The sequence below is a fragment of the Felis catus genome, chromosome A2 (genome assembly GCF_018350175.1).
Source record: "Felis catus isolate Fca126 chromosome A2, F.catus_Fca126_mat1.0, whole genome shotgun sequence".
Taxonomy (NCBI): domain Eukaryota; kingdom Metazoa; phylum Chordata; class Mammalia; order Carnivora; family Felidae; genus Felis; species Felis catus.
This window is the reverse complement of record NC_058369.1, coordinates 7,257,985-7,270,000: the sequence shown is the minus strand read 5'-3', so window position 1 is coordinate 7,270,000 and position 12,016 is coordinate 7,257,985. Positions and strand designations below refer to the sequence as shown.

Below are 12,016 nucleotides of genomic sequence, written 5' to 3'. Positions count from 1 at the left end.
TCTGTGCTGACAGCTCAGAGCCTGGGGCCTGCTTCGGATTCTGTGTCTCCCTCTCACTTTGCCCCTCCCCTGCTCATGCTCTCTTTCTCCTTCAAAAATAAATAAACATTAAAAAAATTTTAAAGATGGTATTATAAAGGTAATGACTGGCTGATGTCCCAGTTGTCTAGGCACTAAATATTTCTTTTCACTCCTTCTCTAGGAGACACATCAGACACATGGAAGCAGGAAACCATACCAGAGTATCAGAATTCTTCCTTCGGGGCCTCTCAGATGACCCAGAACTGCAGCCCCTCCTCTTTGGCTTGTTTCTGTTCATGTACCTAGTCACTGTGCTAGGAAACCTGCTCATCATCCTGGCCATCCTCTCTGATTCCAACCTCCACACCCCCATGTACTTCTTCCTCTCTAACCTGTCCTCTGTTGACATCTGTTTCATTTCCACCACTGTCCCGAAGATGCTGGTAAACATCCAGGCACAGAGCAAAGACATCTCCTACCCTGGATGCCTCACTCAGCTGTACTTTTTTATGATTTTTGCTGGAATGGATGGTTTCCTCCTGACCGTGATGGCCTATGACCGGTTTGTGGCCATCTGCCACCCCCTGCACTACACAGTCATCATGAACCCACGACTCTGTGGCCTGCTGGTTCTGGTGTGTTGGCTCATCATTTTCTGGGTCTCCCTGATTCATGTCCTACTGGTGAGGCGGCTGACCTTCTGTACAGGTGCGGAAATTCCACATTTCTTCTGTGAAGTGGTTCAGATTCTCCAGGTAGCCTGCTCTGACACTCGTATCAATAATATCTTCTTGTATGTGTCGACTGCCATACTGGGTGTGTTTCCTCTGACTGGGATCTTCTTTTCCTACTCTCTGATCGTCTCCTCTTTAATGAGAATGTCCTCTGCAGCAGGAAAATATAAAGCATTTTCAACCTGTGGCTCACATCTCTCTGTGGTCTCCTTGTACTACGGGGCAAGCTTGGGGCTCTATCTCAGTCCTGCTGGGATTCATTCTTCCCAGAGAATCCCAATTGCCTCAGTGATGTATACTGTGGTCACCCCCATGCTGAACCCCTTCATCTACAGCCTCAGGAACAAGGATGTGAAGGGGGCCCTGAGAAGACTCCATAGTCGTGGAGCCCTTTGTCCATGATGGGCCACTGGCCTCAGAACCAAGTAGACATTGTGAGCTCCAAAAGGCAAATAATTGTGCATATAAATCTCTTGGTTTTCTTCCTCCCCTAAAAGACATGCCTCACTTCTTCTATTCTCAAAATCCCCATGACTTTGCCTTCATTTGGCTTTGGTTTTGTATTAGTTTCTCCTCAATAATCTCTTCAGTAATTCCTTTTTTCGTTTGTCTTCCCTGTTTGCAGCGCATAACATTCTATCTTTGGTTAGCTTTCCTACAGTCATTCCTGAGATTTTTAATACTTGATGTGAAGCACTAATAGCAAGTGCCTGCATGGTTTCCTCCCAAAACTGTCTTCTCAAATGCTGACATCCTTCACCTTAATTTGGTTGTAAGTTTGTTTCTCCCTGGGGGAAACAGAATGGAAACCATACAATAGTCATAACCAAAGTGCTTGCCATATCAAGACTGTGCTTGTTGATCTACATCTGTAAATTTATGTATTTGACATTTACTTAAGATATTTTCCCTCTTTTTCAAAAAGATTGAGATTGGGATGGATCCCAACATGGAAACCTGAATATGATCCCATGCTCCTAAGTTTGCTATCTTAGTGTTCCTGAAAACACTGATGTGGATTTTCAACTTTAAGAGTAGGGATCTTGATTTGAAACCTCATTTGTTCAGGTTTGTAGGTAATTGCATAGGAAATCACTGAGATATTGCCTCATATTTGTCTTTCTTCTGCCTTCTTTCCTTCCTTTCTTCTTGTTCTCTGCCCATTTCATGTTCTATTGGACCTTTATTTCCCCATTATTGTGGTTTTAAGATATGCCCCCAAGATCCTAAAACATGTAATAATGATTACAATAGACTAAGACTATTCTGGGGGGAGAGTATTCATAGTAGGTATTATCAGGAGTTGTAGTTACACACTTGTGAATTGTATTCAGAACTCACTTCACTTGTTAAAAAGAATTTTGATAGAAATGAGTCTGCAGTGAAGAATGGAGTAGTAGAAGATACCAGCATTTCTCCTTCGTTCCCCGGGATCCTTTTACTTTCTCCGCCGCATAACAATGTTATGACTGCCAATGTTCAGCAACAGGTGCATGAGGGTAGAAGTAACAGGGAAGTATGCCCCAGCATGGACAGATCTTGATGGAGAGGTGTGAGGCATACCATCTTCTTTACTCCTTAGCTGTGATAATTCTCATATTTCCATTTTGTGCCAATTTCCAGTATTTTCCCACAGGATGAAAACTCTGCTCACTTGTTGTGGGAGCTGACTTATGGTATGCTTTATTGGATATATTTTGTTCCCTGTATCACTTCTCCTGTCTCTAACCCATGTCCTTGTTCCTTACTTCTCCCAGTAAAGCACTTGCACATGAATCATTGGCTCAGTGTCTGTTTCTGAGGACCCCTAATGAAGTCAGGTGGTGAAGACTGTGAAGGGAATTAAAACAATATCATAGTTGGAATTTTTGGTTTTGGGACAAAACCAAACTGAGCAAAAAACAAGTATTGGAGATATATCTATATCTATATCAATATAGATATATATACATACATATATAGTTAGATCTTGAAATTACTGAAAAAAATAATAATTTTTCAATAATAATGGGGTGGCTTCAATTCACTTTGATTCCATTAAGTTTCTAGCAGTGTGTAATTATTGTCTAATTTGTAATTTGTCTCTACAAATTGAGGAGGGGACCAAAGAGGTAAACATGATTGTAATACGGAGTGGTGAGCATAATAATGTTGGTGTATAAAAGAACCTATTGAAAGGAAAGGTAAAAAGTTTTCAAGTCATCTTGAGTAATTCCAGAGAAAATATTTTAAAATTTATTTCATGAGGGGTGCCTGGGTGGCTCAGTAGGTTAAGCGTCCAACTTTGGCAAAAGTCATGATCTCATGGCTCATGAGTTCAAGTCCCACGTTAGGCTCTGTGCTGAACATCTTGGGGCCTGGAGTCTGCTTCGGATTCTCTCTCTCTCTCTCTCTCTCTCTCTCTCTCTCTCTCTCCCCCCCTCCCACCTTGTGCTCTGTCTCTCAAAAAATGAATAAATGTTAAAAAATTTTTTTTAATTTATTTAATGAAATTGAGGTATAATTTGCATACCATTAAATTCACCCATTCAAAATGTAAATTCAATAATTTTAGTAAACAGAGTTATGCAACCATCACCACAATGCAGTTTTAGAACATTTCTAACACTCCAAAATGTTCCCTTGTCTCCATTTGCAGTTAATGTCCACTCCCACCTAGTCCTAGGCAATGCCTTATCTGCTTCCTGTCTCTATAAATTGGCCTTTTCTAGATATTTTATGTAAATGGAATCATATAATATGTGGTCTTTTGATTCTGGCTTCTTTCACTTGGCATAACGATTTTTGAGGGTTATCTATGTAGAAAACACACATCAGCATTTTGTTTCTTATGTTTGCAGAATAATACTCACATGTATAAATAAATGTAGCCCTATTTATCCAGAGTTGGTAGACACTTGGATATTCCAGTTTGGGGTTATGATGGGTGAACTTTTGCATGTGTGTCTCTGTGTTGACATGTGTTTTCATTTCTTTGGGGTAGACAACTCATGGTGTAATTACTGAGTCACACGGTAAATTTGCATTTCATTTGTAAGAATCTGCTAAACTGCTTTTTCAAAGTGGCTTCGCTACTTTGCATTCCCCCAAGAAATGAGTGATGATCCACATTTTCCGCATCATCACCAACACTTGGGATTCACCAAAAACTTCTTGTGGGAGAATACACTGAGCACTGAGCACCAAATGATCACTAGAAGCTTAACTGGAGAATGGGTTGGGTAGGAAGTAGAGAGGAGAGTGGGAACTAGAGGAGAAAGGAACCACATACACATTAACGTGGAGAAATTCAAGACCGAGGTGTTTCAGGAGGGTATACGGAACTGATGACTGAGTTACTGGAAATAAGTCTAGATATGTAGACGGAGGACAGACTATTGAGAGTCTACTTTGATATATTAAGGATTTGAAAGCAATGGAGCACTGGCGCCATGCGTAAACACAGGTGTAGCATGAGGATCTTAGGATTACTCTGAGGGGGAGAAAGTGGAGGCAGAGGGGACAGTTAGGAGATGGTTGAAGTGGTCGAAGGGAGAGATGATGAATGATGAGGCTGTGACCTAGCCAGTGGCAATAAAGTGGGCAGATTTTGGAAGAGAGGTGTATTAATTTCCTTTTGAAGCTGTAACATGTTGCCATTAAGCTGAGTGGCTTAAAATGACACACATTTATTATTTTATGTTTCTGGAGGTCAGAAGTCTAAAATGCATCAGCAGGGCTGCTTTCTCTCTGGAGGTGCTTGAGAAAGTTTGTTCCCTTGCCTTTTCCAAATTTTAGAGACCCCCCCCCCCATTTGTGGGAGTTTCAGCAAAATCCCAGAAGAGCCTGAGAATGCAAAGGGGCATTTTGAAAAAGTAGACCTGTGCCCGGGTGGTTAGCTCACTGACCGTGGTCCCAGGTACACACCTGGAAACAGCCATAACCCCATGTGGACTTGGCTACAGCCCCATTTGGCCATGGCACCGGCAAAATCCCTCAGGCCCTGGAAGGAGACACATCCACCCATGCCTCAGGTAACAGGCCTGCTGACCTCGCTGAGAGGCAGACCTTGAACAGCCAGCCTATGACCCAGCTCTAGTCTCTCTCAGCTGTGGTCTTCCCACAGAGGAATCCAGAAGGATTGGTGTCCATCTGTGTCCCTGTAGATTTTGAAGCAGCCCACAACCCAGGTCCAGACTCTGAGACATGATGTGGGAAGAATCATGCCCACAGAGGGACCGAGGGGGAGCCCCATCCATCAGTGCCCACTGAAGCAGGCCTACAGGACTCGGTCATGGATGTGGAACCTAAGGCAGCTCTATGACATGGCTGCAGCTCCTCTGAGCTGCGTTGTGGAGCTATTCACACATGGCTAGTGAGAGAGCCGTACCTTTCCACACAACTGGGAAAACAGCCGAGCTAATGAGGGACCATAAGGCAAGCTGAGGGTCAAGCACAAGCTAGCACAACACCCCCCCCCCCAACCCTGCCCTCCCCCCATCCCGAGGTGGGATGTGTGTGATATTCCACAGGCGCTCCTGGCTGCCCAAGAACAAAGGAAAGGAAAGAAGACGAATGGTTAACTGATACAGATCACAGTCAAACAGGACAGGAATCTCCATTAGTTTACAAATGTCTTAGTAAGTTACAAGAAAAAGGCAATCTTATCAATAGCCTAATCTCCAGAAACCTGTGTACTCAGTTTCCTAGAGCCCTGATATCACCCTCCCCTCCAAAGTGATAGGGGGAACAAAGGCAAGAAGGAGATGACAGGTAAAATTAAATTTCTTTCTAACCAGCAGCCAGGTAACAAATGCTTGAGGCAAATACAGAGTATAACAGTTCTCCAGCAACTTCCTACTGTCTTAATGTTAACGCATTACTAGAGGGAAAACAACCTTAGCTTGACAATAGCAAGACCCCTGGCATCTTGTGAGTCCTCTTTAACACGCAAAAGTCCTTCAGGAGGCCCTCCTTTTGCCTTTACCTCCCCCAACTCCACAGTATATAACCTGCCACTCTTCACAACCCCAGTGCAGCTCTTTCTGCCTATGGATCCTGTCCCTGTGCTTTAAGAAAACCACTTTTTTTTTGCACCAAGATGTCTCAAGAATTCTTTCTTGGAAATAGGCTCCGGACCCCCCACCACTCCAAAACCCCACCACTGCCACCTGTGGACCCTGAAGACCCTGTGCCAGCCCTGACCAAGGTCCTGGAGGCAGTCCTGTCTTCCCAGGACCCAGATAAGGTCCTTTTCCCTATTAATAGGATTTCCAACCACAGGCCCCTCTACAGATGCAGGAGCTGTGGTATCACACGGCTCCAACCCCACTCAACTATGATCCCAGAGGCAAGGCCACCATCCCTGAAACCCAGCAGAAGATCTTTATCTAGTGAAAGAAGCCTCTAAATTATTATTATTTTTTTAAACATTTTTTTTTTCCAACGTTTATTTATTTTTGGGACAGAGAGAGACAGAGCATGAACGGGGGAGGGGCAGAGAGAGAGGGAGACACAGAGTCGGAAACAGGCTCCAGGCACTGAGCCATCAGCCCAGAGCCCGACGCGGGGCTCGAACTCACGGACCGCGAGATCGTGACCTGGCTGAAGTCGGACGCTTAACCGACTGCGCCACCCAGGCGCCCCAAGAAGCCTCTAAATTAGATGGAAAGAAGTGTTTGCTCCTTCAAACGCACAGACCCTAATACTAATCCCACCTGTCTGCATACACTACCAGCTGACCTGTGAAGAAGGCCAAGCTGAACACCTACTGCATAACATAACAACAAATATTACCTAACATTATATATTTACCATGACATATTAAAACATATAAAGCTATCACAATCAAGAGCGTGTAACGCACATACATAAATATATTAATATATTAGTAGTACACAAGAGTTCTCGAAACCAATGTGTCCGACTTCTGGCTCAGGTCATGATCGCACAGTTTGTGAGTTCGAGCCTCGCGTTGGACTCCATGCTGACAGCTAGAGCCTGGAGCCTGGAGCCTGCTTCAGATTCTCTCTCTCTCTCTCTCTCTCTCTCTCTCTCTCTCTCTCTCTCTGCCCCTCCCCCATTCATGCTCTGTCTTTCTCTCTCTAAAATAAATAAACATTAAAAAAATTATAATAATTGTTTTTTAAATAAGGATGGAATTCCAGGGGCGCCTGGGTGGCTCAGTCGGTTGAGCGTCCGACTTCGGCTCAGGTCATGAACTCACCGTCCGTGAGTTCGAGCCCCGTGTCGGGCTCTATGCTGACAGCTCAGAGCCTGGAGGCTGCTTCTGATTCTGTGTCTCCCTCTCTCTCTGCTCCTTTCCCGCTCATGCTCTGTCTCTCTCTCTCTCCTTCAAAAATAAATAAAAACATTAAAAAAAAATTAAAAAAAAAAGGATGGAATTCCAATTCCGTATGCCAAACGGTTTATCGATAAGTCGTCCTAAAACAATTAGCCATGTTCTCTGGAGGAAAAAAATGTGACTGGATCCACTATCACACACTACATGTCAAAATAAATTCCATTCAGATTAGAGATTTAAATGCCGTTAAATATGGTTAAGAAGAAAATTATAAAATCTGAATAAAATCTACCGTTTGAAGAGACTTTTTAAATCCAAGCAGGAAATGCAGATAGTCTTATAAAAACTGCAGAATTGCGGGTGGATTCAATGGAATTTTTTCTGGCCATCGTTCTGGTGTCTGTTCCTTGAGACAACCAAACTTATTTTGACACCAAAAATGATGATTCCCATAGAGGGACATCAAATGACTTCCTAAAATTTACAGATGGAATCAAGGCCAGAAAGAAAAACCATTACTACCTGGCTCCCAGTCCTCTACTTAGAATTCTAGACTACACTGCCTTTCCCACACACACAAAAAAATCTGCTGATACTGAAATTTGTGAAGAGTGTGTGACTCACCTTGTTGTAGGTCGTGTTAGGAGGTCCCTGGAAGGGGACAGCCCTCTCGCCAGCGCACCGGAAGAAACTGAAGGGCAACCAATCACCGAGCGCCAGCACAACCTGGCGCCAAAGAAAGACCCACCCGAACCTAAACCCGGAACTGCTGCAGCTGAAAAACCTTACCCCACCATACCCGGGGGGTGACTTCCCTGACTCCTCTCACTCCTTGAGTCACGGAACCTCGCCCGGAACCTTAGTTCCCAATAAAGCCTTAAACTGCAAAAATTCTTTTTGACTCTAACTCCTATCTTTACCCCGCCCAATGCCTGACACTAACAGGTCGTGATCACTTATGAACTTCGGACAGCAAAAACAGGATCAAAACAAGTTTATTACGGCCGGGCCAGACGGAAATACAACAGGTCCCGAAAGTCTGGCCCCGAACAAGCTTTGGGAATGTCTCATAAAGGCTGTATCGACCACTCGGGTTGCAAAGGGTGGCAGTTTGAAAGGGCGGGCACCAATCACACAGTGTTGTAGGTCTTTAAAAATATGAGGCGGGCACCAATCACACAGTCCTGAAGAATTTTAAAATATAACTTGTTGACTCTAGCTAGTTGAATGCTGAATCATGTTGTTTACAATATTAGTCTTCTATCTAGTTCGAACAGAATGCGGTGCCTGAGAATGGGGAAGGGTGATTACGCCAAGCAGGTTTACAGAAGCTCAAACAAGCAGTTAAGAGGGAGTTTTATCTCTCAGTAACTCAGCAAATGTGGTTTTAAGCAGAACTAATATTTTGGGAACAGGAGAAACACTTCTATGAAAGCCCAAAACAAACACTGGTTCAGCATCTCACACTCTGTGGTCCTTCTAAGCTTACATAGGTCATAGTTTACTCTTGGGCTACAGGAGGCTAGCTATGTTTGCCCTTTACAACCTGAATCAGTCAACCAACAAACTCAAGAGCAGAGTCCTATAGAAATTCACACTGCTGAAGATGTTCCAATTGCTGCAGAAGTGCATGCAATTTCTGAAGATTATGATATAGAGACAGAAAACAATTCCTTGATAGTCTCCACAACCAAACTGAAGGGGAGACTCCAGCTAAGCTTTCCAAAATTCTTGGCAAGAGCCAAGCTTTGAATGTGATGGCCCAGTAGAAGTAGCCTTTACTGAGAGCTAATAGCAGTGGCATCTAGAAATCTGAACTTTGTGAGTTCAACAGTAATGAGGGACCATAAGGCAAGCTGAGGGCAAAGTACAGGCTAACAGCACCTCCCCCCCCCCCCCCCCCACCAGGTGGGATATGTGTGATGGTCCTCAGACACTCCTGGCTGCCTAAGAGCAAAGGAAAAGGACAGAAATGGTTAAACTGAATGGGGGTCTCCTTCAGTTTACAGATAACTTAGTAAACTGCAAGAAAAAGGCAACCTTATCCATAGCCTAATCTCCAGAAACCTATAGACTCTGTTTCCTGGAGCCCTAATATCACCCTCATCAAGATGTAAGGGGGGTTTAAGTGGTTGCCATGGTGATGTGGGAAACTAAGGCAAATGAAAAATCAAATTCCCAGGGCACCTGGGTGGCTCAGTCGGTTGAGCATCTGACTTCAGCTCAGGTCATGATCTTGCAGTTCGTGAGTTTGAGCCCCGTGTCAGGCTCTGTGCTGACAGCTCAGAGCCTGGAGCCTGCTTTGGATTCTGTGTCTCCCTCTCTCTACCCCTTCCCCACTCATGCTCTGTCTCTCAAAGATGAATAAACGTTAAAAAAAATTAAAAAAAAAATTAAATTCCCTTATGGCCAACAGCCCACTGACAAGTCCTTGAAACAGGCAGAGTGGCCTCCCTCTAGGAGCTCAGCTGCCTTGATGATGGCACTTTGCTAGGGGCAAAAGGGTATCTTGGCTTAACATTATCCTGTCTGCCCCGCCCCAACCTGGATCCTGTGAGTCTCTTTAAACACATAAAAATTCCTTTGCAAACCTCCTTTTTCTTTAACCCCCGAGTATAATATTGGCAATTATACTCCAAGCATATGGCCCCTGATATACATCTGAAGGCTCTCATGGCTGAGGTTTTACTAACAGTCATAAATGATGTTTTCCTAACAACAGCCAGCCCCTCAAGATCCTGGAAACCTTGCTTCCAAAATACCTTAGAGACTTTCCCTATCCCTGACCCCCTCCCAACCTGAGGATATATAATGAGTTACCCATCACGACCCCAGTACAGCTCTTCATGCCCACGGGTCTTGTGCCTGTGCATTAATAAAATCACCGTTTTGCACCAAAGACATCTTCCAGAAGTCTTTCTTGACTGTCGGCTCCGAGCCCCACCATTACTCCCAAAACCCTTTCAGCAAATATTTTTCTGATTTAAATCAGCATATGATCCTGAAGCATAAGCGTACTGATTGAGATGTGTGTCAAGCGTGCAAGAACAGTTTCTCTACCAACGTGCTTCTGATCGAACACGCAAACTGCGTGAAGACGAGCCCTACATTTATAGACACTGTGACTATAAAACAGTGATTTTTGAGAACCTCAGCCAGCACACTGCAGACACCCATTTTATTGACCACCTTTATTGGTGTGAGCTGCACAATGTACAGTTCTCCTCATGCAGTGACCTCGACCTACATTTCCGGGAGCACAGCTGTGATGAATGGTACTTGTGTCAGTTTCGTGAGCATGAAACAGTCGATCCAGAAGACTTCCACACCCATGAGGTAAGTGGACATAACTAAAGAGTTAATCATAAATATAACCACGGAGAAGATGGACAGCTACAGCCTCTTCGTCAAAATTACCTCTGACAAATGTAAAAACTTCTTTGTATGTCAAGTATGTGGTTTTCGGAGGAGACTTCTTGCAAATGTTAACAGGTGTTGCTACAGAGATACTTAAATGTCTCCTCATGCTTGTGATGACTGGGAAAGGCTTTTCAAGGATGCTAGAATATTGCAAACAGTTGAATTCACCTTTATCTGAAGGGGTTAATTTATGTCAATATGATGAATATTCGACAAGACAAACTGAAGAACTTAATATTCATCTAGATTTCAAGCACTAAGCTGACTTACCTTATAAATGTAGTGACCGCTTCATGGGGTTTAGGAAGTGAGAGAGAATTCAGAAGTCACCTTCAAGTCCATGAGACAACTTGATTACTTTCTTTAACTTCCATAATGTTAATGTAAAATAATAAATTTGAGTTTTATGGGGATGTTTAAAAAAACAAATGTTTGTACAGTAAAAGATGAAACATTAGGGGTGCCTGGGTGGCTCAGCTGGATAAGCATCTGATTCGATTTTGGCTCAGGTCATGATCACACCGTCCTGAGATCAAGCCCCCCATTTGGGCTCCAAACTGGACATGGAGCCTGCTTAAGATGATCTCTCTCTCCCTCTGACCCTCCTCCGCGCTCTCTCTCTCTCTCAAATAAAAGATGAAACTTTAACATAGCAACGGAGATGACCAGTTCTATAGATACATAAAACACATTTGATGATGCACATGAAAACGATGTTTCTCTTTTTATTGAAGAATAATTGACATACAATACTGGGTTAGTTGCAGGCATACACATAACGCTTTGATATACATACACATCATGAAAGGGTCACCACAGTAAGTGTAGTTAGCATCTGTCAACATACAAAGGTGTTACAGTGTTACATTGACCATATTCCAAATATGGGTACGCTATATCTCTTGTCTTCATTATTTTATTTATAACTCAGACTGTATCTCTTAATCCCCTTCACCCATTTCCTCCATTCCCTCCCATTCCCCTCCACTAAGTCTTGAGTAGATGTGACAGTCCTGCACAAAGGCCATCCAATGAAAACCACAGCAAACGTGATTAGGGGAGCAACTTTATAACCATGCCTGAAGAGAAGAATGCCTGGTATCAGTGCGATCTCACAAAAACAGATATGCATATTTGACACAGAAAAAGGAAAGATTTACAGGAACTGTCATAACAATGAAAGCAAGGCATCAACGACTAGGGTTTAGCGTCGTGTCCAACGTAAATGACAATGAGGAAATCAAGGCCTAGAGAGGGGATGTACTTGAATGCGGTAGACAGACTATGTGATGGACTCTCGGGCTTAACGATAAGGGACGTGCAGGGAGGCCGGCAGGAAACCATTTACTGCACAGGCTGTGGGGTGAACCCATTGGCGCCCTGCGGGGAACTGGCCTCGCCCCCCGCCCCCGCCCGTAGCCGCGCCCCCAAATCTGGTTCCTGCCCCAGCCTTGTCCTTCGGGCGGGATCCAGGCCTCAGGCCCAGCGCGAAGCCCACGCTCAAGGGAAGCCCAGCTTGGCCGTCTGAGGTGGAAGTCCCGCCCCTCGATTCCCGGCA

At 44.1% G+C, this 12,016-nt stretch overlaps 1 protein-coding gene and 1 pseudogene across 1 annotated transcript; both read left to right on the top strand.

The window, feature by feature from the left end:
- The first annotated feature begins 206 nt into the window (after positions 1 to 206).
- Positions 207 to 1,610, top strand: LOC101099693 (olfactory receptor 7D4-like). The gene has a single exon (XM_003981818.4). It carries the CDS (start codon positions 219 to 221, stop codon positions 1,155 to 1,157), a length of 939 nt encoding a protein of 312 aa, XP_003981867.2. The 5' UTR covers positions 207 to 218; the 3' UTR covers positions 1,158 to 1,610.
- A 4,225-nt stretch (positions 1,611 to 5,835) lies between these two features.
- LOC101087133 lies at positions 5,836 to 10,921 on the top strand (annotated as a pseudogene).
- The last annotated feature ends 1,095 nt before the right edge of the window (positions 10,922 to 12,016 follow it).

What these genes read in the sequence shown, in the direction of transcription:
- LOC101099693 (XM_003981818.4), top strand. Translation starts at nt 219, where the DNA reads ATGGAAGCAGGAAACCATACCAGAGTATCAGAATTCTTCCTTCGGGGC.